Here is a 25182-nt window from a genome sequence, read left to right on the forward strand (position 1 = left end):
ATGAAAAGGCCTGGGGAAAAACAGGGAAAATTTGGGGGGGGGGAGAGTTTGATATAGTTTGAATATTCCAGACCTTTTTTTCTGGGGGGGAAACACTTTGGGGGGGGGAACCTGTTTTTCTCCAATTTTCCCCGTTTTTTCCCAGGCTTTCCCATCTAACTATAATTTGTGGAAATGCTTAGCCTATTGATGAGAACAGTGTGCATTCTTTACACGTATCTTATTCCTCCTTTTGTTCTTCCATCTCTATTGCTTTTGTGGTGACTGCAGAAATGTGATGTGGATTTTGAGAAATAATTATTTGCTTCATCCCAAAAGTGTTGTTATTAATTACCCACCCTTCACCCTAAGGTTGCAGGATGGGTTCTACCAGCATGAGGCCCAATAAGTTAACAGAAGCCTAAACAAATCTAGCACTTTGGGTAGTATTCAACGGAAACCATCCACTGACCAAAAAAATCTGTCAGCAGAACAGGGAGGAAGGAGGTTTTCAGTGATACCTCCCTCATCTTACCCCTCTGTCTCCCAAGCTGTTTCAGACTTGACAGTATGGTTGTACTATTAATTCAAACCTTCAACTCTCCTGTGATTTTATTACTTTCCTCCAACATAATTCTACCTCCAATTGCTCCAGCCCCAACTTAAATCTCTTAGTGAGACTAAGCTGACTACTTGTAGGCAAGCGTCACTGAATCAAATTTACTTAAAGTAAACTCTCTCATGACTGGGGTTCTAGTTTAGTTGTGCTGAGAAAAGCACAAAGCCCATAAAGTCTCTCTGGTTTCAATGATTAAGGTGATGGTGTTTCTTTCTGTAATCACCTGATAAGCCCTTTACATTCTGTTACAAAACTGAGTAATACTTATTTCCTTCCTAAAATGTCACTGAATTTTGACTTCTCAGAAAAAAAGACTACTACCAAGGCACCATTCTGCACCAGACTTATTTGAGATATGACTTACTGTATATGCTTCTATCATGCATGCTGTACAGCCTCACCAAAAGAACAATACACTAGATATCTCATATAAAATACCTCAAATTATTTTCTGCTTCTAAGTTACAAAATATTTTCACTATATTTCAGTTTATCCCAGGTCATTCTCTAGTCAATCGTACCATTATAACAAGGGGAGGTTGCTTGCTCCACTTTCTCAAGCAGGACACAACAGAATGAAGCAGCCTGCTTCACACAGCTCCAATTCCTGAGTAGTGGTTTTTTTTCAAAGTGCTGGCCCAAACAGGTTGCAGGAGGGCACTACTTGGCCTCTGCTTCAGGAAGCAAAATTCCTTGAACTAGTACTGTTCTCAAGAGGTAGAAAGCTCAAGGTTTGCTTCCTAACAATAAGGGTGAACACTGGAGACATATGGTATCTTTGTAATACTTCTGTATTTACAAGTAAACACACTGATCATGGAGAACCATGCAGACATCCAGAGATAACAATAGGCAAAACAGCATAAATTCAAACAAGACATGAATTTTGAGTCCCCAGTGCCATAAATCTGTCGGGTCCAACATGGGCCTTTCCAGAGCGAACCCTTTGGGGTCTGAGTGTGGCCTGCAACAACCCTACCATAAGCTAAGCAAATTCCCGAACCATTTTCAGATCAAAAAAATTGAGTTTCTTAGAAGAGCAATGGAGTTAACCCAGCAATTGCGATCTTTCTTGCCATAGCATCTGCTTCTTCCACTAGTCCCTTTAATTAGTAGCGCCATGTGCCAAGAAATATGGAGTATAGTACGGTGAACTGGAGAGAAAAGAACACATAATTTATAATTTTCCTGTATTTACAGCAAAGAGGGATGGTGCAGAATGGTATGTGGTGAACTGTGAGAAGGACAACTAAATGATAGCGATGTCTGCTCTACCAAAATTGGGGCAGAGGACAATTATTTGGGCCGAGGAATGTTTTCTGGAGAGCAAGAAATGACTTATGAGAAGTTGACTAATGTAGTCAAGTTTGCCACTGCAGGGATAATTCAAGCCAACCATGGGAGAGCTGGCAATTTGGAGACTGGAGGGGACAGAAGACAATAAACGAAAGAGTGGTACACTGGAATTGGATAGTTCGGATTGTTTTTATTTAAATTCCCCAGGTTCTATCATTTAAAAATTTTAGGGTGTGGCTCCATGGCATCTGCTGGCTGGATAATTTGGTCATCCAATGCATGTGAGATTGATGACTCTGTCAGAGATCCTACTTTCAAACCAGCTGCAAAAATCAATTCCATCTCACCTTCTAGCTCTCAGAACTACTTTTTCCTGCTCTCACACACTCCTTCATATCTTTCTTCCTACAGTCTCACAAATCTGCTGAGGAGGGTTAAGAAACCCTGTAAAGCAGATTTTGGGGGGCATACAGCCAACTGCAGGGCAAGAAGAGTTAACCAGAAGTCCTGTTGCCCAAGTTGATTTCTTTAATGCAGGCCCTTCATGTGTTATTGGACTTCAACTCCCATTACCCCCATGCAGAATGGCCAATAGTCAGGAATGATGGGATATGTATTTTAAGCAATCTGGTAGGCCACATGTTCCTTAGCCCTGATTTAGAAGCTTCAGCTGCCAATGCTTTTTGTGTGGTGGTTCAGTTCTGAGAGCTGAACCAACAACTTACAGATTAGCACACCCAATGCTTAAATTTTACACGACACAACTATTGGCCTAGGCGGAAAAATATTTTAAATCCCTATACATCACTACAGAACTCTTCTAACCAAACTTCAAGGCAGTCAAAGGAGTATGTTTATTCCTATGTCCCTAGAAAGATATGTAATAAACCCAGGATTAATTCCACCTGAAAACATATACTAGTAAGCTAGTTCAAAAAATATGAATACTTTTATTTAAAGTAACTTATATACTGCCTTTCACCAGAACGATTATGAGGCAGTTTACAAAAATAAGGGCAATACAGTGGTACCTTGGGTTAAGAACTTAATTCATTCCGGACATCCGTTCTTAACCTGAAACTGTTCTTAACCTGAAGCACTACTTTAGCTAATGGGGCCTGCTGCACCACCACTGCACGATTTCTGTTCTCATCCTGAAGCAAAGTTCTTAATCCGAGGTACTATTTCTGGGTTAGCAGAGTCAACCTGAAGCGTCTGTAACCCAAGGTACCACTGTACAATAAAACAATACAGCTAAAATATACAAAAATATATCCAGAAGTTGTACTAAGAATTAACCGCCTGAAAATGTCTGAGAAAACAGATGTAGCCTAACAACCTCTACATAGAACGTTTTTCTCTTCACTTCTGCTGAATTGCAACCCTGAGCACAATCTGAGACCAGGACCCAAAGCCATCTTGAGTAATCATATCAATATATAAAGTAAAGTAATACTATTATACATTTATGCAACATCAGAAGTGTACTAATAGTAGTACAGAAGATAAAATTATTGTATTTGCTACCCAGAAATTGGAAGAAGGGAGAGAATTTACTACAGTACAGTACAGGATATATCTAAGGAGAAGCAACAATGAAGCACTAGCAGACAGAATGGTAAACTGTCAAACTATACATGAACAAAAGTTGGTATCTTATGTTATCAATTCCCTACTGCTGGGCACTGAGCAAAACAAACCCCTTCAAAGGCATTTACCATTTACTTTACCACAAAAACAATACTAAAAGGAGTGAAACCTGCATTGTTATGAAATTCATAATGACCTATTATGTCACCATGGTAGGGTTATCATATGATGCCAAGGACAGCAAGATGGAAATGTACCTTCTGCTCCAGAAGGAACCATAAAGGACAAAGGAAATTACACACAAGCAAAATTGAACTTCTCAGAATAGGAGTTCTGTCAATAGGAATTAATGACCTGGACTGAATTCCACACATTTCCAAATTCAAGGTGGGTCATCTTATTGGGAAGTTTAAAGAAAGTAAAATTTAGACTTTTACTGTCCTTAAAAACCAGTGAGCACCAAAATAGGGAAACAAAAATTAAATTAAAGCTTTTCTATTCCATTACCACAGCAGACTACACACAGTTTAGTATTAAGAAGTATAGTAAAGTCAGCTTCAGAAGTTAAAAAGGTAACATATAAAAAGATTCTAAAGCCACTTGAGTAAGCATGCAGTAGTAAAAACTGTATCCTACAACTGAGTTATCTACCTATCTACTGCTGGAAAACTGCCAGTTCTCACACACTTTATTGTAAGCACTAGACTGCAATCCAAAATACATATTATTGGGGAAAGGAAGATACTGAACACAATGAAGCTTACTCCTGAGTAAGCACACAATGTTAGAAACTCACATATATAAGCTAATTGTCAAATTGCACCTTAAACCAAGGTTGCAGTCACCACAATGGATTGTTTAGGCGCCACCCCCTGCACCCGTTGGGGTTGGTGGTGGTGGTTGTTGTTATTAATCATCTCATTTGTATATATTTTAAAAAACAAATCTCAAAGTTGTTTACAACCCATTAAAACATCAAATAAAACAAATCAAGTTTCAAGGAAAATATTTCTGATCCTTCTCGAAGTGACATTTTGCTTTCCCCCAGGAATAACCTTGCATCCAGAGATCTCTGCATGGTCACAATTGGACCCACACTAGTCGCAAAACGCGCCTGGCTAATTTCAAACACTGCCTGCAAACAGTTGCACTTTTATAGCACAATCCTATACATGACTACGAAACAATAGTTCAATGGAACTTATAGGATTGCATGGAACAGAAGATTAGACTCTTCAATCCAGTGTTTTCCAAAAAAAAATATTTAGTGATACTCTCATTTTCCTACTCATATTGAAATACTGCCCCTCAATGAGGCCAAATTTAGTTTCACAAAATGTTTAGGGGTATGCATACCCCTGCGTACCCCCAGAAAAAAGCACTGCTTCAATCCTATTATTAGGTATTATTAACCATACAGTTGTTATTTTTGTGCAGAAGCTTATGAAGGCCTGCCACAACACACTTAACTGGAATCTAGCTACACACGTGTATTAAAAAGTATCTTAATGTAACAAAAATAATGTCCAGTTCTCCCTTTCGAAAGTGTTATGCATACAACTTGCCCTAACCATGCTATTATTGAAACACCTCATTTTTTATATTATTCAGTGTATTTGGAGCAAAAATTAGAATTTTACCCTTTGCCAAATTCTAAGCACACAAAACAGTAAGGCATGAAAACCATTTATAGCAGGCAGGGGAGACTGACTACACTTAAAGGAGGCAGCTTCATTGGTGGGCAGGAACAGCCTTCCAGACAAAAATAAAATCGACCTAACCGAACAGGCAAGAGGTCGTAACCTCCACTTTGAACTATTCACTGTGCAATTCTATGCCTATTCAGTAGTAAACCCCATTGAATTCAATGAGACTAACTCCCAAGTAAGAGTGTACAAGATTCTAGCCCTAGGCTACAATCGTCTATATGCTTACCTATGAATTAAGTTCTGCTGGACTGAACAGGGCTTACGTTTACGATGACACACACACACATAAGGTGATCACATTCCAGGTGTATGTATATATATATACCTGCAACGTGATCACCATATGTGTGTGCAAATAAATAATACACACACACACCCCACCCTGGAACGTGATCACCTTAACTAAAACCACAAACCGAAGCTTCACACATGCAAGCTCAGGGAAAGGCGGCTACCGCTGGAGAAATAAAGTGAAAATAAAGATCGCGGCGAAAGCAGCCAGAGGAAGAATCAGAGATTCTTAATCCAAAACCAAAGGAAGGTGTGGTCAGGCTCGCCACCGAAAAACAGGCCGGCAAGCTCAAATAAGGTCACTCTTCCTGTTCGACAATAAAGAGGAGGGAGAGATGATGCCCCCCCACAAACCACGAATTGCAGGGTTTAGAGCGGCGAGGGCCGGAGTCTACTTACTACAGTGCTGTTAACACGCCAAGCGGATCCTGAAACAATTACCCGGAAGGCCTGTGATTAAAGGGGGGGGACACACCGCAAACTCGCCCTTCCTCCGTTTCTCTCTGGTGGCCACGTTATCACACATCGGGCGGGGAGCTATTTCCTGGGCGCCCCTCCCTCACCTCCACCCCCCAAAACAACAACAACAGCCCCCACAGCCCCCCCACGTTCAAGTGTCGGGGGTGCCTTTTACCGGGGGCGTCACGAAGCCCTCCGACGTCACCCGATTGTGGTCTCACACCGCGGGGCTTGCACGAGCGGCGGTTTTAAAGGCCCTGATCCCGACCTAACCCCCCGGGGGGGGGAGAAAGGGCGAGATAGGGGCGAGGTCGCTCCTCCCGCCGCCCCCCCCACCCACCGCCCGCGCTGCCTGCCGCCTTCCTCCTCCTCCATATTTCAGCCAGGCCCGAAGCGGCTGTCCCTCACTCACCGTAGAGGAGGGAAAAAGGGGGTCGAAGAAAACTAGGGGGGGCAAAGAGACTCGGGATGGGGGAGAAAGGGAGCGCGTTCCCGCCTGGGTGCCGGCGCCTCTCTCCCTCCCTGGGCCTCAGCCGAGACGAGCGGCGGCGGCGGAGTCCGCCATTTCCATTCCCTCCGCCTCCTCCTCTCCTTCCCTCACGGCTCCCTTCAGACTTGTTGCTCCGCCCGCGCCGAGGCTGAGAGGAACCCGTCGCCAAAATGGCCGCCCGAGGTGGCTGCGCGCGAGGAAGTGCGCGTTGGGCTGCGGGGGGGCGGGGCGGAGGAGGACGCTCTGCTCCGTCGCACGCAGTGGCAGTTGGGAAGGCGCCCAGAGGTAATCCGGGCGGGGAAGGAACCACAGAGAGCGCGGAAACTTAGAGAGTCTTTCTCTCTGGTGGGGAGAGCAGTGCAGAGCGGCAAGGAAAGGCATCGGGCGCCCCCTCTGCGGGAGGAGGAAGTGCTGCAACGTTCTTAATCCAAGTTGTTCATGAACTAAGCTGTTCTTACAGTATTGAGAAGCGTTCTGGATTTCCATTATGGGTGGGTTATAGGCATATCTGTCAACGTTTCCCTTTTTTAAAGGGAAATTCCCTTATTCCGAACAGGATTCCTTGCAAGAAAAGGAAAAAGTTGACAGCTATGGTTATAGGTTCAGCCCTTCCAAGTGTCCCTATTTTCCAGGGACAGTGCTGGATTTACAGAAGCCGTCCAGGTTTCTGATTTGCATCCCGGAATGTCCCACTTTCCCTTAGGACAGGCATAGACAGCCTAGAGCAGGCATAGGCAAACTTGGCCCTCTAGATGTTTTGGGACTACAACTCCCATCATCCCTGACCACTGGTCCTGTTAGCTAGGGATGGTGGGAGTTGTAGTTCCAAAACATCTAGCGGGCCGAGTATGGGTAATAGCTGAAATCCTTTTACAATTAAACTTCTTAACCTTTTACTTCTACCAGACCTATACCTGGAATCTAAAGTGTATGTAGATAACACAACTGAAAAGTTACCTTTCATATGCTTGCACAAAAAGTAACTTGACAAAAGGAAGCAAACTACATATTTACTATTTTATCTTTAAAGTGTTGCACCAGTTTAAAATAGCAAAATTATTATAGGGACAAAAATGGAACACATGATGCCTTATTACTTAAATCCTCCCAAAAGCTCTTAGTGTAGCTTGACCATTAACAATGGATGCTGATGCGTGGGCTATCTGAGCAGCAGATCATTTTCTCCATTTAAAAAAATAATAATAGTGGTACACATATAACTATTTTTATAAATAAAAAATAAGGCAACTAAGAATACCTCTCTCCATACTAACTGATTTCTGATTTTAACTTTTTAAAAATGTTTTTTGTGTAATAGTAGTAAATGGCTCTGATATTTTAATGATATAATCACCTCTTAATTGGGGCACAGGTGGCGCTGTGGGTTAAACCAGAGCCTAGGACTTGCCCATCAGAAGGTCAGCGGTTCGAATCCCCGCAATGGGTTGAGCTCCCGTTGCTCGGTCCCTGCTCTTGCCAACCTAGCAGTTCGAAAGCACGTAGGGCAAGTAGATAAATAGGTACCGCTCCAGCAGGAAGGGAAACGCCATTTCTGTGTGCTGCTCTGGTTTGCCAGAAGCGGCTTAGTCATGCTAGTCACATGACATGGAAGCTGTACGCCAGTTCCCTCGGCCAGTAAAGCAAGATGAGCGCCGCAACCCCAGAGTCGTCCACGACTGGACTTAACGGTCAGGGGGTCCCTTTACCTTTACCTCTTAATTACTAGTTTTTATTCTTTACCTGTTTAAAGTCTTATGTGTTCCATTTATCCATGTGTTTTATCTTATGCTGGTCTGTGACCGAAATAAAGTTTGATACTGATGAATATCAGTGTAATTATTTGTATGACTTACCGTAAATAAATCACCTTAGCCAATCAGTCATGGAAGAACCTGTGAAACTGGTTTGGAGCACAGGGTGGAGACACGACCACAGATAGAAACAATTTTGTTGCCAGAATTGCAAATAGGCTTTTGCCGGATAGCTCTTCTAAACATTTTGGGATTCTTCTTAGGGACCTGAACTTCCTCACTGTGCATCCCAATAACATCTACAGTGGTACCTCGGGTTACATACGCTTCAGGTTACATACGCTTCAGGTTACAGACTCCGCTAACCCAGAAATAGTGCTTCAGGTTAAGAACTTTGCTTCAGGATAAGAACAGAAATCGTGCTCTGGTGGCACGGCGGCAGCAGGAGGCCCCATTAGCTAAAGTGGTGCTTCAGGTTAAGAACAGTTTCAGGTTAAGAACGGACCTCCGGAACTAATTAAGTACTTAACCCGAGGTACCACTGTATAGGATTAGATTTCTGTTCTCATCCTGAAGCAAAGTGCTTAACCTGAAGCACTATTTATGGGTTAACAGAGTCTGTAACCTGAAGCGTATGTAACCTGAAGCGTATGTAACCCGAGGTACCACTGTACTCAGTTTGCAGAGGACCTTGCCAGCCCTGGCTAGAGACACCTGGAACTGAATCTCCAACCTTCTGCATGCAAGTCACTAGTTCTAACACTGAGCTATGTCCTTCCCACAATAAGGACGTCTTTTCACCCAGGCTTTACCTCTTCCATCAGAATGAATTACCTGTACCTGGAATCATCAGGTCCTATAATGCTGTTTTACTGTGTTTACTAGACAGTTTTATCGTTTCCTTTTTGCATGTCGCTTGAGAATTATTATTTTTTAAAAATTAGAACTTAACAGCTTCAGCCGGTAGCGCATGAGGCTCTCAATCACGGGGTCGTGGGTTCGAATCCCACGCCGGGCCAAAGATTCCCTTGCAGCGCCTTCTAACGCTACGATATTTAGGCCGTTCTAGGACGCCCCTTCTCTATAGACCGCCCCTCCCTCTCCCCCCCCCCGTGCTGATCCCCTCTCTTCTCCCTCGTCTCTATGATCCACGCGACCTTTCGGAGGGGATTGGCTGAGGGCGGCTTTGGCGGAGCTCTCGCGAGAGGCGCGGCCTGCGAGAGGCCGGCGGCGGGGGTGTTGGGGGGGGGAAGCGGGAGCGAGAGCGGCGCAGGGAGGAGGGGGCGGAGCAGGTGACGGGGCCTGGCGTTGAAGGCCCGGCGGAGGAGGCGGCGGCGGCGGCGGCGAGCTCGGTCGGTGAGTAAAATGGCGGCGCCGGTGGGGAGAGTGTCACCTGTGGGAGGGGGGAAAGGCGGCGGCGGCAGCCCGTGAGGGGCATGAGGCCCTTCTCCGTGGCGGATGCGGCGGCGGCTGAGGGGGAAGCAGCCATTTTGGGGCGGCGTGAGGCCTGCCTGGTGGCGCCGAGGGGTCCGCCCCCGCCTGGGCCTGCTCTCGGAGGGCGAGAGGAAGGAAGCCCCGAGACGCGGCCGGGAGGAGCGGTGGGCGGGCAGCTCCTGTCGCGGGAGACTCTGCCGCCGCCGCCTCTTCCTTACTGGGGTTTTTCCCTTCTTTCTCTCCCCCCCCCCATTTGACACGACGCGGCCTCCCCGCCGCTTCGCGCCTGTCTCGCACTTTCCCTGAAGGGGCAGGGACAAGCTTCGGGGTTTCGCTTCTTTTTATTGTTATTATTTATACGCTGCTCCTCCGACACGCTCGTTTCTATTTCAAGGAAATGCAAGCTTTCGTGGAGCACTTGTTGTTTTTTTAAATAAAGAAGGGGGAAATAAAATTTTAAAAAAATATAAAAAAGGGAGAAACTGGATCCGATTCCTGCGTTGTGCGAAACGGATTGGAGCGCCTCTTCTTCTCAAGTTTTAAAAAGGCGCTTCTCGTTCTGAACCTTTTTTTTGTGGGGGGGGGGGAAGGATGGGAAAGGCTTTCTTTACGTTTCGGTTTTACCCAGAAACAACACACGTGGTTCATATTCGGAGTGACTTTTGTTTGTGTTCTATCGGAAACCAGAGCGTTCGGCACTCAGTACACATGTGAACCTATATACCGTGCAAGCAGAAAGAAAAAAGACCGATCTTTTCTCTACCCGTGAACTTCGTAACCATCCTCGGACGTTACGTGTCTTAATTAGAGACGTGTTGGTTTTTAACAGAGCTTTGGAAAGAGGAAAGCGGTTTCAGTTCTGGATGGAGCCGTATCAAAGGGATGCATCTATCCTAATAGATTCCGCAGCAGTTCCGTTTAGGTGTTTATTGTGACACATTGCTTGAGCTTTATCTTTAAAGGGCTTCCGGTTAGCTCATCACTGGAGACTCCTACGAGGTGTATATTTTGCAACACAGTCCTCAGCAGTTTTTTCAGTTCAGCCTATGCTATCCTTGAAGACCTAATGAGACTGTACAGAGGTGGTAGTGTTGCTAGTGAGTGATAATTAAAGTGACTAAACCTAAAATTTGTCAAAGAATCATCTAGACTGAGTAAGATACATTTCATGGCAGCAAGACACCAGTTTTCAGTCTGGTGTTCAGCCTTTGTGCACCCAAAAAGGGTGGGATTAAACCATACAGCTTAATAGCAATTCCAAGATTATTTACCTGTCCTTCCAACAAATAAACATGGGACTTAGTTCTTTTATTTTACAAACAGGAAGCTTAGTGTTTGAGGGAGTGATTGCTCAGGACCCATTATTAACAGTGAGACTAATAGCATATGTAAGTTTAGTTGCTGCAAAGCCTCACTGAAACTTATTCCCAAGATTTTGTTCTGACTTGTTTTGAATGTGGTAGTCTGACTACAGTAGCTTTCTGTGCTACACCCAATTAAATATTTCACCTCTTTAATGCTTCATTGGAGCCATAGTGCTTTGCATATTTTGTTCATTTTAAAGCTACAGTTCTATGGAAACAAGTTGAAAGAAAGGCATTTCAAATCATTTTCGGTCTGTATTGAATATTATATTTCTGTGCTGCCTGCCCATTATTAAGAGCAATTCTAGGGTCAATTAACTTATCTATAAATAAGAATGTGTAAGAAATTACACTAGATCTTGTTAAGGCTACATGACACTGAATTCTTTTTTTAAAAAAAGATATTTATTGAAATTTTACAAAGAAAATTACAATATAAGAAAAGAAAAAAGACAAAGAAAAAAGATACAAAAATACAGAAAAAATACAAAATATGTAAAAAAATAAATAAAAACAAATCAAACTTTTCATGTTTTATATTTCAATTACTCGTTTCCTGACCTCCTCACACCTCCCTTTTTTGTATTCCAGTTCACATAGTTAATTCAGCAAATCCTTTCCCTCTTTGTTTTTATCCTAATTATAAATCTTGACATGTTAAACATCATATTTTCATCTAATTATCAATCCTTTGATATATTCTTTTAATTTTGTTACTAAAACCATCTAATTTCAATCCTGCATCATATTAACATTCATTAATTTTACAGTGTTTCTGCAGATAGTCTTTAAATTTCTTCCAATTTTCTTCCACCAACTCTTCTCCCTGGTCGCGGATTCTGCCAGTCATTTCCATTAATTCCATATAGTCTATCACTTTCATCTGCCATTCTTCCAAGGTGGGTAGATCTTGTGTCTTCCAATACTTCGCGATGAGTATTCTTGCTGCTGTTGTTGCATACATAAAGAAAGTTCTGTCCTTCTTTGGCACCAATTGGCCGACCATGCCCAGGAGAAAGGCCTCTGCTTTCTTCAGGAAGGTATATTTCAATACCTTTTTCATTTCATTATAGATCATTTCCCAGAAAGCCTTAATCTTTGGGCACGTCCACCAAAGGTGAAAGAATGTACCTTCGTTTTTTTTACACTTCCAACACTTATTATCGGGCAAATGGTATATTTTAGCAAGCTTGACTGGTGTCATGTACCACCTGTATATCATTTTCATAATATTCTCTCTTAAGGCATTACATGCCGTAAATTTCATACCTGTGGTCCACAACTGTTCCCAGTCAGCAAACATTATGTTATGTCCAACATCTTGTGCCCATTTAATCATAGCAGATTTAACCGTTTCATCCTGAGTATTCCATTTCAACAACAAGTTATACATTCTTGATAATGTCTTAGTTTTGGGATCTAACAGTTCTGTTTCCAATTTTGATTTTTCCACCTGGAAGCCAATTTTTTTGTCCAAGTTATAAACCTCCCTTATTTGATAATAATGAAGCCAATCTCGCACTTTATCTTTTAGTTTCTCAAAACTCTGCAGTTTCAGTTTGTCACCCTCCTGTTCCAGAATCTCCCAATATTTTGGCTATTTGGCCTCCATATTGAGCTTTTTCTGAGCCTTCGCTTCCATTGGTGATAACCACCTTGGTGTTTTATTTTCAAGCAAGTCTTTATATCTTGTCCAGACATTGAGCAGTGCTCTTCTGACAATATGGTTTTTAAATGCTTTATGTGCTTTAACCTTGTCATATCACAAATATGCATGCCACCCAAAAACATTATTAAAACCTTCTAAATCCAAAATGTCTGTGTTCTCAAGAAGCAGCCATTCTTTCAACCAGCAAAATGCTGCTGATTCATAGTAAAGTTTAAGGTCTGGCAGGGCAAATCCACCTCTATCCTTTGCATCAGTTAATATTTTAAATTTTATTATGGGCATCTTGCCCTGCCAGACAAATCTAGAAATATCTCTCTGCCACTTCTTGAAACAATCCATTTTGTCCAAAATTTGCAATGATTGAAATAAAAAAAACATTCTTGGCAATACATTCATCTTTATAACAGCACATGACACTGAATTCTCTAGGACTTAACATATGAGTAGAAATGGTTATGGTTGTGCTGGAAATGTTTCTTTGTGACTGAGATGTGTAAGCAGTAAGCATTTTTCTTTGTTAATTCCTTCTATCATAATAAAGTATAAATTGTGTAACTGGATCAGACCAGTGTCTTTCTATTTTAGTGTTTCTAAAGTTGACAAACTGTGTAGGGGATAACCTTCATCTGCTGTTTACCTCACATCTTGTAACCAGAGGCATGCTGACCAAATTCTTTTTTCTGTCATTTTTAAATGTGCTTCCACACCTGTCCCCCATCAATTTGTCCAGTCACTTTAAAAGCTGTGAATAAGACCCTGCCACAAAACATTGCAGCGTGGAATGCTTCTGTTCAGGGTTCAAACCATTCCATTATTGTGCCTGCCCCCAGTTACCCCACCTCTGCAGTGTTTGATAGTTTGAAAAGTGCTTTTGGATCATGGCAAAGTTAAGAGAGAACAGCAAGAACAGCTAGGTGTGAAAGCAGATCTGAGATGCCTTCATATTTGTGCCATGGCCATTTGCTCTAATTAGTAATATGTCATCAGAAGATGAGCTGTGAACCAGAAAATCAAATCTCAGCTCCGTCAATGTGTGTCAATATTCAAGCCAACATTTCCTCAGCCTTTGTTCTGTAACACGGGGGTGTAAAGACACTTGTCTACTTTGTAGGATTGTTGTGAGAAGTACTGTGAGGATATATATAAAACTCCTTTGTGCACTCAAAAAGCACTACATGTATAAATGCTAATAATGATTAGGTGCTTGCCACTACACGTCACGATAGCACTACTATTTTATATTTATTTATACCCTGCCTTTTCCCCTTATGGGACTCAAGGCAGCTTACAGATAAAAACTATCTCAAAATATATAAACAATTATTAAAAACAATAAACACTGATAGAATTACAACTATGTACATATAAAAATTGTTTACAACATACAAATAATATGTAGTGCTGTTTTTATTGTAATTAACAGTGTATGTACTGTGATGAGCATTTGATAAGATGTATTAACCATTCTATAATTATGCCATGTTTTAGGGTAGAACTGCTCATTAAATATGTGACCCCTGCATATAACAGGTGGGTTTGATTTCCCCCTTCTCCCTCTTTAATATATGGGACAACTCACCTATATCCTGACTTCAAACACACACCCCTGCCAGCTGATCTATGCATAGAAAGTTTGCTTATGCAAGACTGATTACTGGACCACCCAGACCAGAATTGTCTCTTCTGATTGATAGTGGCTGTTCTGTGTCCCAACCGGAACCCTTGTTTATCTGAGAATGTTTTAACTGGCAGGGGAATAGAACCTGGGATGTTCTGCATACAGAACATTTGTGTTCTAAACTGAGCTGCTGTCCTGATGGAGTACAAGCTGTGAAATCAGGACGTGCATAAGTTTACTGTCTCTGGTTGCTGTTTTTTACAGAGTGAACAGTAAAAACCATCTCGGAAAAGTAATGAGGTATTTGCTTGTTCTCTTGTATCTGCTCACTCACAGTAATTTATCTTGCCTGTTTTTTTCTCACCCTTCCTAGTGAGGGACAAGAATGAGTTATGCCGAAAAACCCGATGAAATCACAAAAGACGAGTGGATGGAAAAACTTAATAATTTGCACATCCAGAGAGCTGACATGAACCGCTTGATCATGAACTACCTTGTTACAGGTAATCAGTCAGCTGGTTTAGAAAATAAAGTTACCACAATAACCATGTACGGGTATTCATTTGAGACATCATGGGAGTATTTGTGTATTGCAAGAATTTACTAACCTTTCCCCCTGTACACTGTTCTGGAGGTTCTTCTGACAGCATACCTGACCAATTGGGGGGAGCAAGAAGAGGCCTTTGTCAATTTATTAGATGAATCCTGTTTTAAGAAACTGGATTTATGGAAATATCGAGTGTACTACTGTTCCAATTTAGCCATTTATGTAGATATTGTTCGATTTGGCTTTGCACTTTTTGATGTTTTGTTTATTGTTTATGACTACTTTTGCTATGTTTCTAATTATGTGATTTTTAATGTTGTAAGCTGCCTTAATTTTGGAAAGGTGACATACAAATATGATTGATTGAATTGGTTTCCATTTTCTGCAAGCAGTTTCTTTTTGCATTTCAGAAGGCTTCAAAGAGGCAGCAGAAAAGTTTCGGATGGAGTCTGGAATTGAGCCCAGTGTTGATTTAGAGACCCTGGATGAAAGAATAAAAATTCGAGAGATGATCCTCAAAGGCCAGATTCAGGAAGCCATTGCACTGATCAACAGCCTTCACCCAGAATTGTTAGATACGAACCGATACCTTTACTTCCACTTACAGGTAAGATTCACATTGAAACTGGCATTGATTACATTTAAAACTAATTGACAGTGGTGAAGGAAGGTTGCTATATTCGGAAAGCCTTTTCTTCTTCTGTTTTGGTATCCTGTATATATGGTGTGCATTCTTCTTTGGCCTGGTGTAGATAGGAATAAGCAGCAGAATTGTATGCCCGCTTCCTTCTCCTGGGGGCTTTAACCATTGTTTAGCATTCAGTGTTGTTAACCGTTGTCTTGGTCAACCATAGTTTCCATCTTAACCTGAGTTTCAAATTAGGAATTGAAGAAAATTGTAGCGCCTGTTTTGAGAGGGAAACTAGTTACCATTAACCACTGTTAGTGCTGATTCAGGCATACTATTAAACCATAGTTAAAATAGGGAAGCAAGGGGAAATTCATGCTAGGAAATGTAACCTGATTTCTCTGACATTGCTGCTTTTAACACTGTTTTCAGTAGCTAGTTCCCAAGTTCTAATTGAAAGGCTTCACTTGAATGCTCAGCTGACATATTTTTAGAAGAACATTGATCAAGTGAAAGAAACTGAATGAACTGTATTTAATTTTTTCTGTACGGTCTCCCTATTTCTTTTTTGTTTCCTTTTTTTGGTTGGCTGGTGCAGCAACAGCATTTAATTGAGTTGATTCGGCAGCGTGAAACAGAAGCTGCGCTGGAGTTTGCTCAGACGCAGCTAGCAGAACAAGGCGAGGAGAGCCGGGAATGCCTGACTGAGATGGAGCGCACTCTGGCCCTGCTTGCTTTCGATAACCCAGAAGAATCACCTTTTGGAGACTTGCTCAACATGATGCAGAGACAGAAAGTAATTGCGCTTAATCCCTTGTAACTAAAAATTAGATGCTGCATGCCTCTTAAAAGGGCACTTTTAAGATTTGCCCTTTATTACAGTGGTACCTCAGGTTACATACGCCTCAGGTTACATACGCCTCAGGTTACATACGCTTCAGGTTACAGACTCCACTAACCTAGAAATATTACCTCGGGTTAAGAACTTTGCTTCAGGATGAGAACAGAAATCGTGCAGCAGCAGGAGGCCCCATTAGCTAAAGTGGTGCTTCAGGTTAAGAACAGTTTCAGGTTAAGTATACACCTCCTGAACGAATTAAGTACTTAACCTGAGGTACCACTATACATTATAAAGAAAAGCTGTCTGTACAGGTTTTCACTTTCCATCATCTTTTGTAATAAATCACGTGGCTTTTTTCTGAAAGTTTGCTGGTGGCTTTCAGTTAGCTTATTTATATTTTTAGTTCATTTTACGCCCCAAAGTTTGAGGATGAGTAGCATTTTTAAAATGTTGTGAAAAAGCAAGCTTGAACCAGTTTAATCTCTGGATTGATCAACTGACATTTTACAGCACAATGTGTCAACGCAGAAGGAAGTCCTATTAAATTAAATGGGTCCCAGGTAAGGGGGGTTAGAATTGCAGTTTTAGCTGGTCAGTTGCTGGGAGCAACTTTTACTTGGCGAACATTAGAACAACAAGTTACTTTTGTTCTGTTTTATTCTAACAGGATGAAAAAGGAAAATATAGGTGACCTTTACCACTCCAGTAGGCTTTCTAAGTTACCACTCCCTTTATCTCAAAAAGACCCATACTGAGGTTTTGATAAGGAGCTTTATTTTTATCAGAGGAACACTCTTCAATTAAATGCTGATGTTTTTGTGGAATTTGATACTAACGTCTGAGCTTTGTTGAAAGGAAGTTACAGAGCTGGGAAATAGCCACCGAAAGCCTCTTGGCATGACTTTGTTCTTTGTGCTCTGCAATATCCTGCAGCTCTATAGTTCGTATTTTTTGGGGGGAGGGGCTTGAGACTGATATTTAGTTGCTTGCACAAGGTCATGATACCTGCGGAGGAATTTAGTCCTTCAGGTCATAAACTGTTGGTAGATAATGTTGACTTTCTATGACATATGCATATATTGTGCTAAACTGAGTTGCTCCTCTCTCTCTAGGTTTGGAGCGAAGTTAACCAAGCTGTTCTAGACTATGAAAATCGTGAGTCGACACCCAAGCTGGCTAAATTACTGAAATTACTACTGTGGGCTCAGAACGAGCTGGACCAGAAGAAAGTAAAATATCCCAAAATGACAGACCTCAGCAAGGGGACAATTGAGGAACCCAAGTAAAATGTGCAGGTGGACATTTAACACTCGGAACTGCACAGTTATATACATTTTTAATCAGTCTGTGACTGAAATATTTTTACTACAGTTCAGGACTTTGCAATTTGGTTGTGTGTGGGGTTTTTTGTTTTTCTTGGCAAGCATACTTAAAGGGAGATGGGTCCCTTTTTAAAATGCAGCAGATCAGCATTGAGAAGCATTGTATCACTTTGACCATCTGACTTAGGCTATGCACTGTCATACATTTTAAGCAAAAAACCCAAGTCTCTCTCGCATATATATATATATATATATATATATATATATATATATATACACACTGTGCTGAAGGTTTGTAATGTCTGGCTACTGAAACACATTTCGGTGGCCAGTGAATTAATCTCCAGTTAACCTGTCTCTCACTTGAATATTGACTATTTTCTGTGTTAATTTATAGCCAAATATGCATTCCCTATTTATAAACTAGCAACTGCTTGAAGTGATCATTTTGTAAACCTCATGGCAATGTTGTTTTTCTGCATAGAGTATAGCATAGGAAGCTTGTACGCTGTAATTGGACATAATTCCCTTGCTTTTCACACCTTGGTGACTTATTTATATGGGGCTGAATGTTATATTCATGATGGGCCTAGTTCTCTTCGAAGTATTGCTGACAATAAAGGCTTTTTATTTTATAGTTTTCAAGAATGACAAAAATATGCCTCTGAAACAAGACATGAAATCACTTGGTAATTAGATTTTCTTTCATTGGGGTTTTGTTTATTATTATTTTTTAAAAAATAATACCAGCTGTAGTATTGGTGTGGGTGGTAGCTACATCCTTAATGCCAACAGTGTGTCTTGGGGGGTGGGTATAAAATACTCAGCTTTGTTGTTATGGCTGGGGCCATTTCCAGTTAGAATAAACGTCTGATGTAATGCCGATACACTGAAACAGCATGGAAGTTCTTGGGCTGTAATTTATAATAATGATGGTGGAGGTTTTATCAAGTTTCCTGCCTTGGGTAAAGAGAACTGTGATTTTACAAATCTTCCATTTTGGAATTCCCAAATTGGTATTGGTATTGTGATCACGGTGATAGAGCTTATTTCTACACCAGCTAAAGGCCCTGTAATTCCATGAAGTCCCTCTTATTTTGTTGCTGCCTTGTAATTTTTGCTAAGGTGTGGGATGCTGCATCGCATGTATGACTGTCTTAAAGGAATGTTCACTTGTTCCGCTGTTTAGTATTAAGCACTAACCCTTGCTATTTCAAAGATGGCGATACAAAACACCCATTCAGTTAAGTTGCCAGCAGGGCTGTTGAGGAAACGGCAGAATTCAGTAGAAAAGCTGTTAATAATGCTGCTTATAGTCCTGTGGCTATCTGGCCACTGTAGATTTAATTCCGACACATGCACAAGCCTCCCATGCAAATCTTACATGAAAGCAGCTTCCTCCCGGTTTGCACAATCAATTCAGTAACGTTTTAGACGATTCATTCAGAACCTAAGCTTAGCGGGTAGATGATAAACCTAAAACGATTTGGCTTCTAGCATGCTTAGCTAGTCACTGGGACTCGCTAGTACAAGAAATCTCATACTTGGAATCTCTTCCATGCAAACCTCATAGAAATATATGGAAATTGTTTGGGAGAGGTTCCTGGGGAAATGTGCGTCCATAGTTGCTAATGACTACTGTGAAAACTTGTTGGCATTTGTATGAAACTTGGCTCTAGAGAAGGCACACTTGTGCAAGCTTTTGAGATATACTAGTTTCACAAGTCTAGTTGAATATAGTCCGTCTTCACCAACTGAAGCTCTGATGCCACACAGTTTTAAGCTGTTGCGAAACGGACCACCTGACTTTTAGTGTCATGGGCTAGCTTTTTGTTCCTGACAGATGTTTCCTGTTAAATGACCCGTAGCTGCATTTAATTGAGAACAGAGAGTTGCAATTCGTGTGGATAAAGATCTTTTGTTATAAGGACAATGTGAAACAGTGAAAGTGAAATGGCTCTAAACCTTTCCTCAACTATGACTAGCTTTTCTTCCTGTTCTTGGCTGTTGGATGCAAAAGTGCAGGTTTGGGAAATGTTTGGAGTTTCAGCTTTCAGCGCAAAGTTGAACAGGTCACTGCACCAGAAATACTGCACTGCAACCCTGCTTAAGAAGATTCCTGTGTGTTTAGAGCACAGGGTTTCTTCCAAGAGTGCAAAGATAACTGGAACTTCCATTACCTTACTTAATTCATTTAATTTCAGAGCCAAATATGTGAGATTTCCCCAAGAGGTTTAAATATGACAGTTGAGATTTATTTCCTTTGGGTTTTTTAAAAATATCACACACTGAAGCAGCTTTAATCTGTAAAGTTTTTTGGGTAACTTGAGAGAAAATATTTAAAATGGTATGAAAGAAAGCTATGCATTTTACAGAAAGTTCAAGGGTGTCATCCCAATGGTACTTTTAGGGATCTTTATATTCATGTGTATATAAAATAGTTTGCATATACAAAATATAATATAATCAGTTTGAATTATTCTCAAATGGGGGAGGCTGTGAACCATAACTTATGAAATATTGTACACAGGAATCAGCCCTCACTACGTAAACGGATTTGTCATATGCATGAGAAATGTCTTATCCTGGTGGCTATGGATGAATGGTTGCAATTTTGTTAGCTCCATAATGTTAGATCGCCACTCTTAACTGCTTAGCATTAAATACCACTTTCAACAATACGTTTTACATTTGTGTTTTTGAAATGCTGTCATAAAAAGTATGTGTGGAAAATAAGTTTAAATGCCTCCCACTCCTTCACACTTAGTAACTGCTAACAGTCACTGTAGAGGAGGCAGGGTTGTGTGTACCCTTGAAATAATATTAATATTCCTCAACAAGTTTCGAATTTCATATCAAGAAAATTTTCGTTTCTAAGACCTTTATATATCAAATTGTGGTGATTTGCATAATGATTTTGTGTGTGGCAATGTTTAGTTTAATCAAGTGATACTTTTATGACCTAAAAAGTGATAATTAGAGTAAATTTAATTTTTTAAAAAAGCAAATACGAAAATGTATGATGAGCACTATCTTAAAAGGCAAACACGTGTGCATGGCTGGTGATGACAACTTTTTTTTTACTTATATGAAAATTTAATTGATTTAATTGTATGAGTTTTATAGTCTTAAGACATATTTAATTGGATTGTAGACCTACTTTTTTCCATTGCTCTGGAACAGAACTTGAGGGCAGTGCAGCATGCTGCAGGGGGAAGGAAGAAGAGGTGGTGTTCTGCTTCACAAACAAAAATACATTCAGCTTGCAACGCAGCGTTGGGCGCAACCTGTGGCATTTATGAGGAATATGTTCCGTGGTGTTGCTCGCTTCCATCTGTTTCTGGCTTCCATCTGTTTCGAGAGACAATAGAGTACACTTCTGGGGGTGAAGTCAAACCCCTGTGTTAGCAGCACTGAAACGACCTTCCATGGTGTGCAAGCCTGAGCAGTATTTATGGGGGTCCTGGGCTGCCCAGACGACAAGGCAGCCTTCTCAGCCTCTCTGATGTGTTCCAAAGGAAAGCAGAGTAATACGTTTGGCACCAGCCTGGCTGCAGGAGTTGTACAAGACGCGATCCAACCATCTTAGGGACTCCACTCCGGATTTGTGTAGAGTTTACTCCTTAGCCCTTTCTTCTCCCAAAGGAAGCAGAGGTTTAGGATCAGTTTTCCTTTTTCCTTTCCAGGTTGAGCCCCATCTGCCCCTCTCTTCCCTCTACAGCAGGGGCAGAAACTGTTTTCTTGACCACTGGACCCACTATTGGTCTCATCCGCTCAATCTTCACATGCAGGGGAGTCCCAAACTCACCTAGGATTTGAGACCCATTGGCTACCCTCACCTGGTTTAGCTGGCCAGTCGAAGCCGTTCCGGGGTGTGGCTGCTGTCGCATGCTGGCAACTTCTAGGAGCTACAAGTGAGAGCTGAGTGCAGGGTGAGGACCAGAGGGGGCTATACTACCCCATATATTGCTCTAAACTGACAATCCCCTTAAATTCCCATAAAAACCAACATAGATTTCTTGGCTCAATGAAGACCACATTCATGGAATATTTTAAAAGACAGAAAAAGAAGAAACCCATACCTAGCTTTGAGCTGAGGCTACGGGTAAGTCACCAATGTACTTTCCTTTTAATGAAAGCCATATTTCTTTTTTAAAAATCAGCATTTCCAAAGGCACACAGTTCCTATTTTCCTTCGCTCTAGTTATTGTGCTCTTTGATTTATAGTTTAAAAATTCCCCTAAGAAGGGGGCCTTCAATGTGTGATAGGGCCATTTAAAAGAATATATAATAAAAGTATGGACTCGAGCAGTAGAAAAGACATGAATGCAATTTGCACGGAATGGTAGAGCTTCCTAAAAGCCCAAGCTATTGTGAGAAGGAGGAAGAATTAACACCCAAAGCATGCTGAACTGGAACTCAGGAGTCACAGTCCAGAAGCTGTATTTCTGAGATCAGCTGAGACTAAACAGGATCTCTGTTTCAAAATGTGATTGGGTGGGTGGGATTCTCTGGGAATAAGTGCTTGTTTTAAAGAAGGTACAGATTTTATAGAACATGACAGCTATGCATGCTGCATTCATTAAACCTGCAAGAGCTACAATATCCTGGTTCTCCCCTCATTATTTCTCAAGCAGATTAGAACTCTCTTCAAAGAGGATGAGAGGTTATTATGACAATGGAAGAGTGTGCATACAGAACACTATATTATGTAAAACACTTTCAATAAGGGTGCAACATGATCCTTAGCTGTAGACTAGGCAAAGAATTTAATGTCACTGCACTCTTCAGTATGCAAAAGAACTTTGTCCTTTAGGATAACTAATTGAGTCAATTTAAGCAACATCCCTGCGCTGGGACTAATACACGTTTCCAAATGTGTAAGAGAATGTAAGAAAGGTAAAACCTACATTTTTGTAAGCAGTATGTACATTTGATTTATTCTGTCCCACAATGACATTCCTAAAATCTTAAGAGCTACGTGCTCAAAAGTGGTTGTCAATTATAATTTTGTCACATGGACCAAATTAGCAGTCTTAAATATGAAGATAACCTAATTGGTGAGAGTGCCTTATTTGTTTTTTCTACATATATTAAGAACGTACGGGCCACATATAATGCAAAGAAAGCAAAGCTATACTTCTGAGTAAACCACTTGCGCATGGTTCAGGCTCCGCCATAAGAGATGCTTAAGTTCATGTGTTAAACCCTGTAGTGTCCAAAATGACTCTATTACTGCCTAAGCCTTCATTTCCTAAACACTGAGGATTTGGGATCCTTGCAACAGTGTACATTTACACTAGAGAAAGTCTGACTGGATTGCTCTCCCATACTATTTTAGACACCTGGTTTTTATATTTAGATATGTGGGCAGACTCAGCCAAAGCACATTTTCTGGATGGTGGACTTGGCCTATAAGCCTCCAACTGATGTTCATTCAACTGGCCCAAGAGCTGTCATGGGTTAAATGTGGCAAATTTATAGCCGATCCAATTCAATTTAACGGGGGCAAAACGAGTAGAAAATGGAGGGGATTAGGGCAGTGTCCAGTAACCATGTTTTCACCTGCTTACAATAAATACAGGTGTCTCTCCACTTGCCCAGGAGTTACGGTCCTGGTTACCGCATGAATATGTAAAATTGTGTACAGCGTGGAAGACCCATCTAAAAAGCCAAACTCCGCCACAATCGCTCCCTCCAAACCTTTCTCAAGCTCCAACTCTCCACAGGCCTCAAAGACGGATGCAAAATCTCCTGGGATTGCTGTTTTCCTGCCCCTTTCACAGCATTTCTGCAGTTTTCCAACTTTTTGGGTCATTTTTGCCCTTGTCACACCTTTCTGCAGTTTAAATTGATTTCTTTAATTATTTCCTGGCTACCCTCACCTGGGTTTGGAGTGAATCGAGACCTCTGTATCGGATTGGAAAGCCGGAAAAACAACCTCTTACCTAAGTTATTACACGATTTTATTGTCTTCTTGAACTTGTTACGATGCACCACAGCAAATGCTCCAGAGATTTCCTACAAAACAAAAAGAAAAAACACGATAGTGTTGTAAACCACCTTGAAGCACCTTTACTGATTTGAGGAATAAATATACATGCAACACAATTATAGTTCACTACACGGGTGGCACTGTAGGTTAAACCACAGAGCCTAGGACTTGCCGATCAGAAGGTCGGTGGTTCGAATCCCCACGACGGGGTGAACTCCCGTTGCTTGGTCCCAGCTCCTGCCAACCTAGCAATTCAAAAGCACGTCAAACTGCAAGTAGATAAATAGGTACCGCTCCGGCGGGAAGGTAAACGGCGTTTCCGTGCGCTGCTCTGGTCCGCCAGAAGCGGCTTAGTCATGCTGGCCACATGACCCAGAAGCTGTACGCAGGCTCCCTCAGCCAATAAAGCAAGATGAGCGCTGCAACCCCAGAGTCGGCCACGACTGGACCTAATGGTCAGGGGTCCCTTTAACTTTTTACCCTACCCAGCAGTTCCTTTTTCCAAAGTGGCAGATTTGGTAAACAAGTTGAAACATGCTGTCATTTTTTTTTTATTTGATTGGCTGTGTGTCTTGCACCCATTCTGGGAAGTGCGTACTGTATTTCCTTTCATTTCATTTCTTCAAAGAAGGCAGCCACTGACTTGATGCACTAAGTTTGCACAGTCTGGCTTTACAGAAAACCAGCAATAGCAGAGGCGCGCGCGGGCGCGCAGGCACAACCTCTCTTACGCATCTGCTTTCAGTTTTCTGTTTGCGGGTGCCGAAGCCCTTGGCAATTTCCACCATCCGTCGATCCCTCCACCGGATCCTGTTTGTAAACATGACGAACAGGATCAAAAGGCGCTGCTGGAGAGAGAAGGGAGACGTCAATCACAGAGCGCAAAGTTCTAGGGACGGGGAAAGGAGACGCTGTTTCGCGCGCTCGGCAATAGATTTTGCAAAAGAACGAAAGAGCCAAACCGCGCGCGCGCGATCTCCAAATCGCCCAGCACAACAACGCATCTTGTTTCGGATCTTGGATAGCATCATCCTGACCTGCTTCTTGAATTATCTCCGCCTCCGGCGAGACCTTGGCCTTTTCCGACTTCTGCATCTGTCTGCAAACGCGTCTCTCCCGGGCTCCTCCTTTTGCAAGCATCGCCCCCGAGCAGCCTCGACCTTCTGCGGCGAGACTTCCTGCAGAAATCCCCACACAGGAAGAGGAGACGCTGAAAAAAGTGACACGTGGACTTGGTGCTTATTGCAGAAGGGCGAAATAAAAACTCCCCTCGCCAGACCTAAACGCGCCGCGCGCAGCTTTTCGCTTCCTCTGCCGGCAAACTGTCAGGGCGAATGGATTCACTTGGCCGAGGGGCCGGTAGTTGGGTTTCCCCTCCCGCTTTTAAATTCAATCAGCATGCCCAATAAACGAGTCATTGAATCATAAAAAATAATAGCAAAAACATCGCGCTTTTTTTTTTTTTTGGAACCCCCCCTATTCCCCGGGGGCGGGGGGCGGGTGTCACCATCTGTTCGCTGTCATCCAGTTGCTTCGTAGATTTCGGCAGCGGCGACAAGCCGTTGTACAAGAGGACTTTT

At 41.9% G+C, this 25182-nt stretch overlaps 2 protein-coding genes and 1 long non-coding RNA gene across 11 annotated transcripts in view; 1 reads left to right on the plus strand and 2 right to left on the minus strand.

Annotated features, from left to right (window-relative positions):
- The window catches only part of DIDO1 (death inducer-obliterator 1), a 66479-nt gene extending 59857 nt beyond the window's left edge, over window positions 1-6622 (minus strand). Inside the window, exon 1 of one of the 7 annotated variants that reach the window (XM_083618270.1) lies at window positions 5884-6622. The gene's annotated coding sequence lies outside the window, so the exon portion shown is untranslated. The remainder of the gene's footprint in view (window positions 1-5883) is intronic. The other 6 variants (XM_083618269.1, XM_083618260.1, XM_083618267.1 and 3 more) reach the window with 6 other exon arrangements.
- On the plus strand, window positions 6476-20286 carry GID8 (GID complex subunit 8 homolog). Of its 2 annotated transcripts, none has more exons than XM_083619195.1 (5): window positions 6476-6616; window positions 14643-14772; window positions 15227-15423; window positions 16043-16240; window positions 17398-20286. In XM_083619195.1, the coding sequence occupies exons 2-5, from the start codon at window positions 14655-14657 to the stop codon at window positions 17569-17571; spliced, it is 687 nt and encodes a 228-aa protein (XP_083475321.1). In that variant the 5' UTR covers window positions 6476-6616; window positions 14643-14654; the 3' UTR covers window positions 17572-20286. The 2 variants fall into 2 exon arrangements, with proteins under 2 accessions (XP_083475321.1, XP_083475320.1); XM_083619194.1 differs by lacking the exon at window positions 6476-6616 and adding an exon at window positions 9408-9540.
- Window positions 17843-24777, minus strand: LOC310764826. Of its 2 annotated transcripts, none has more exons than XR_014549239.1 (3): window positions 24640-24777; window positions 23556-23628; window positions 17843-20958 (listed from the first exon to the last, which is right to left on the minus strand). It is a non-coding gene; the product is annotated as an uncharacterized lncRNA (long non-coding RNA). The 2 variants fall into 2 exon arrangements; XR_014549240.1 differs by having other exon boundaries at window positions 17843-21240.
- Between the last annotated feature and the right edge of the window lie 405 nt (window positions 24778-25182).

The sequence above is a fragment of the Podarcis filfolensis genome, assembly GCF_964270895.1.
Source record: "Podarcis filfolensis genome assembly, chromosome: 6".
Taxonomy (NCBI): domain Eukaryota; kingdom Metazoa; phylum Chordata; class Lepidosauria; order Squamata; family Lacertidae; genus Podarcis; species Podarcis filfolensis.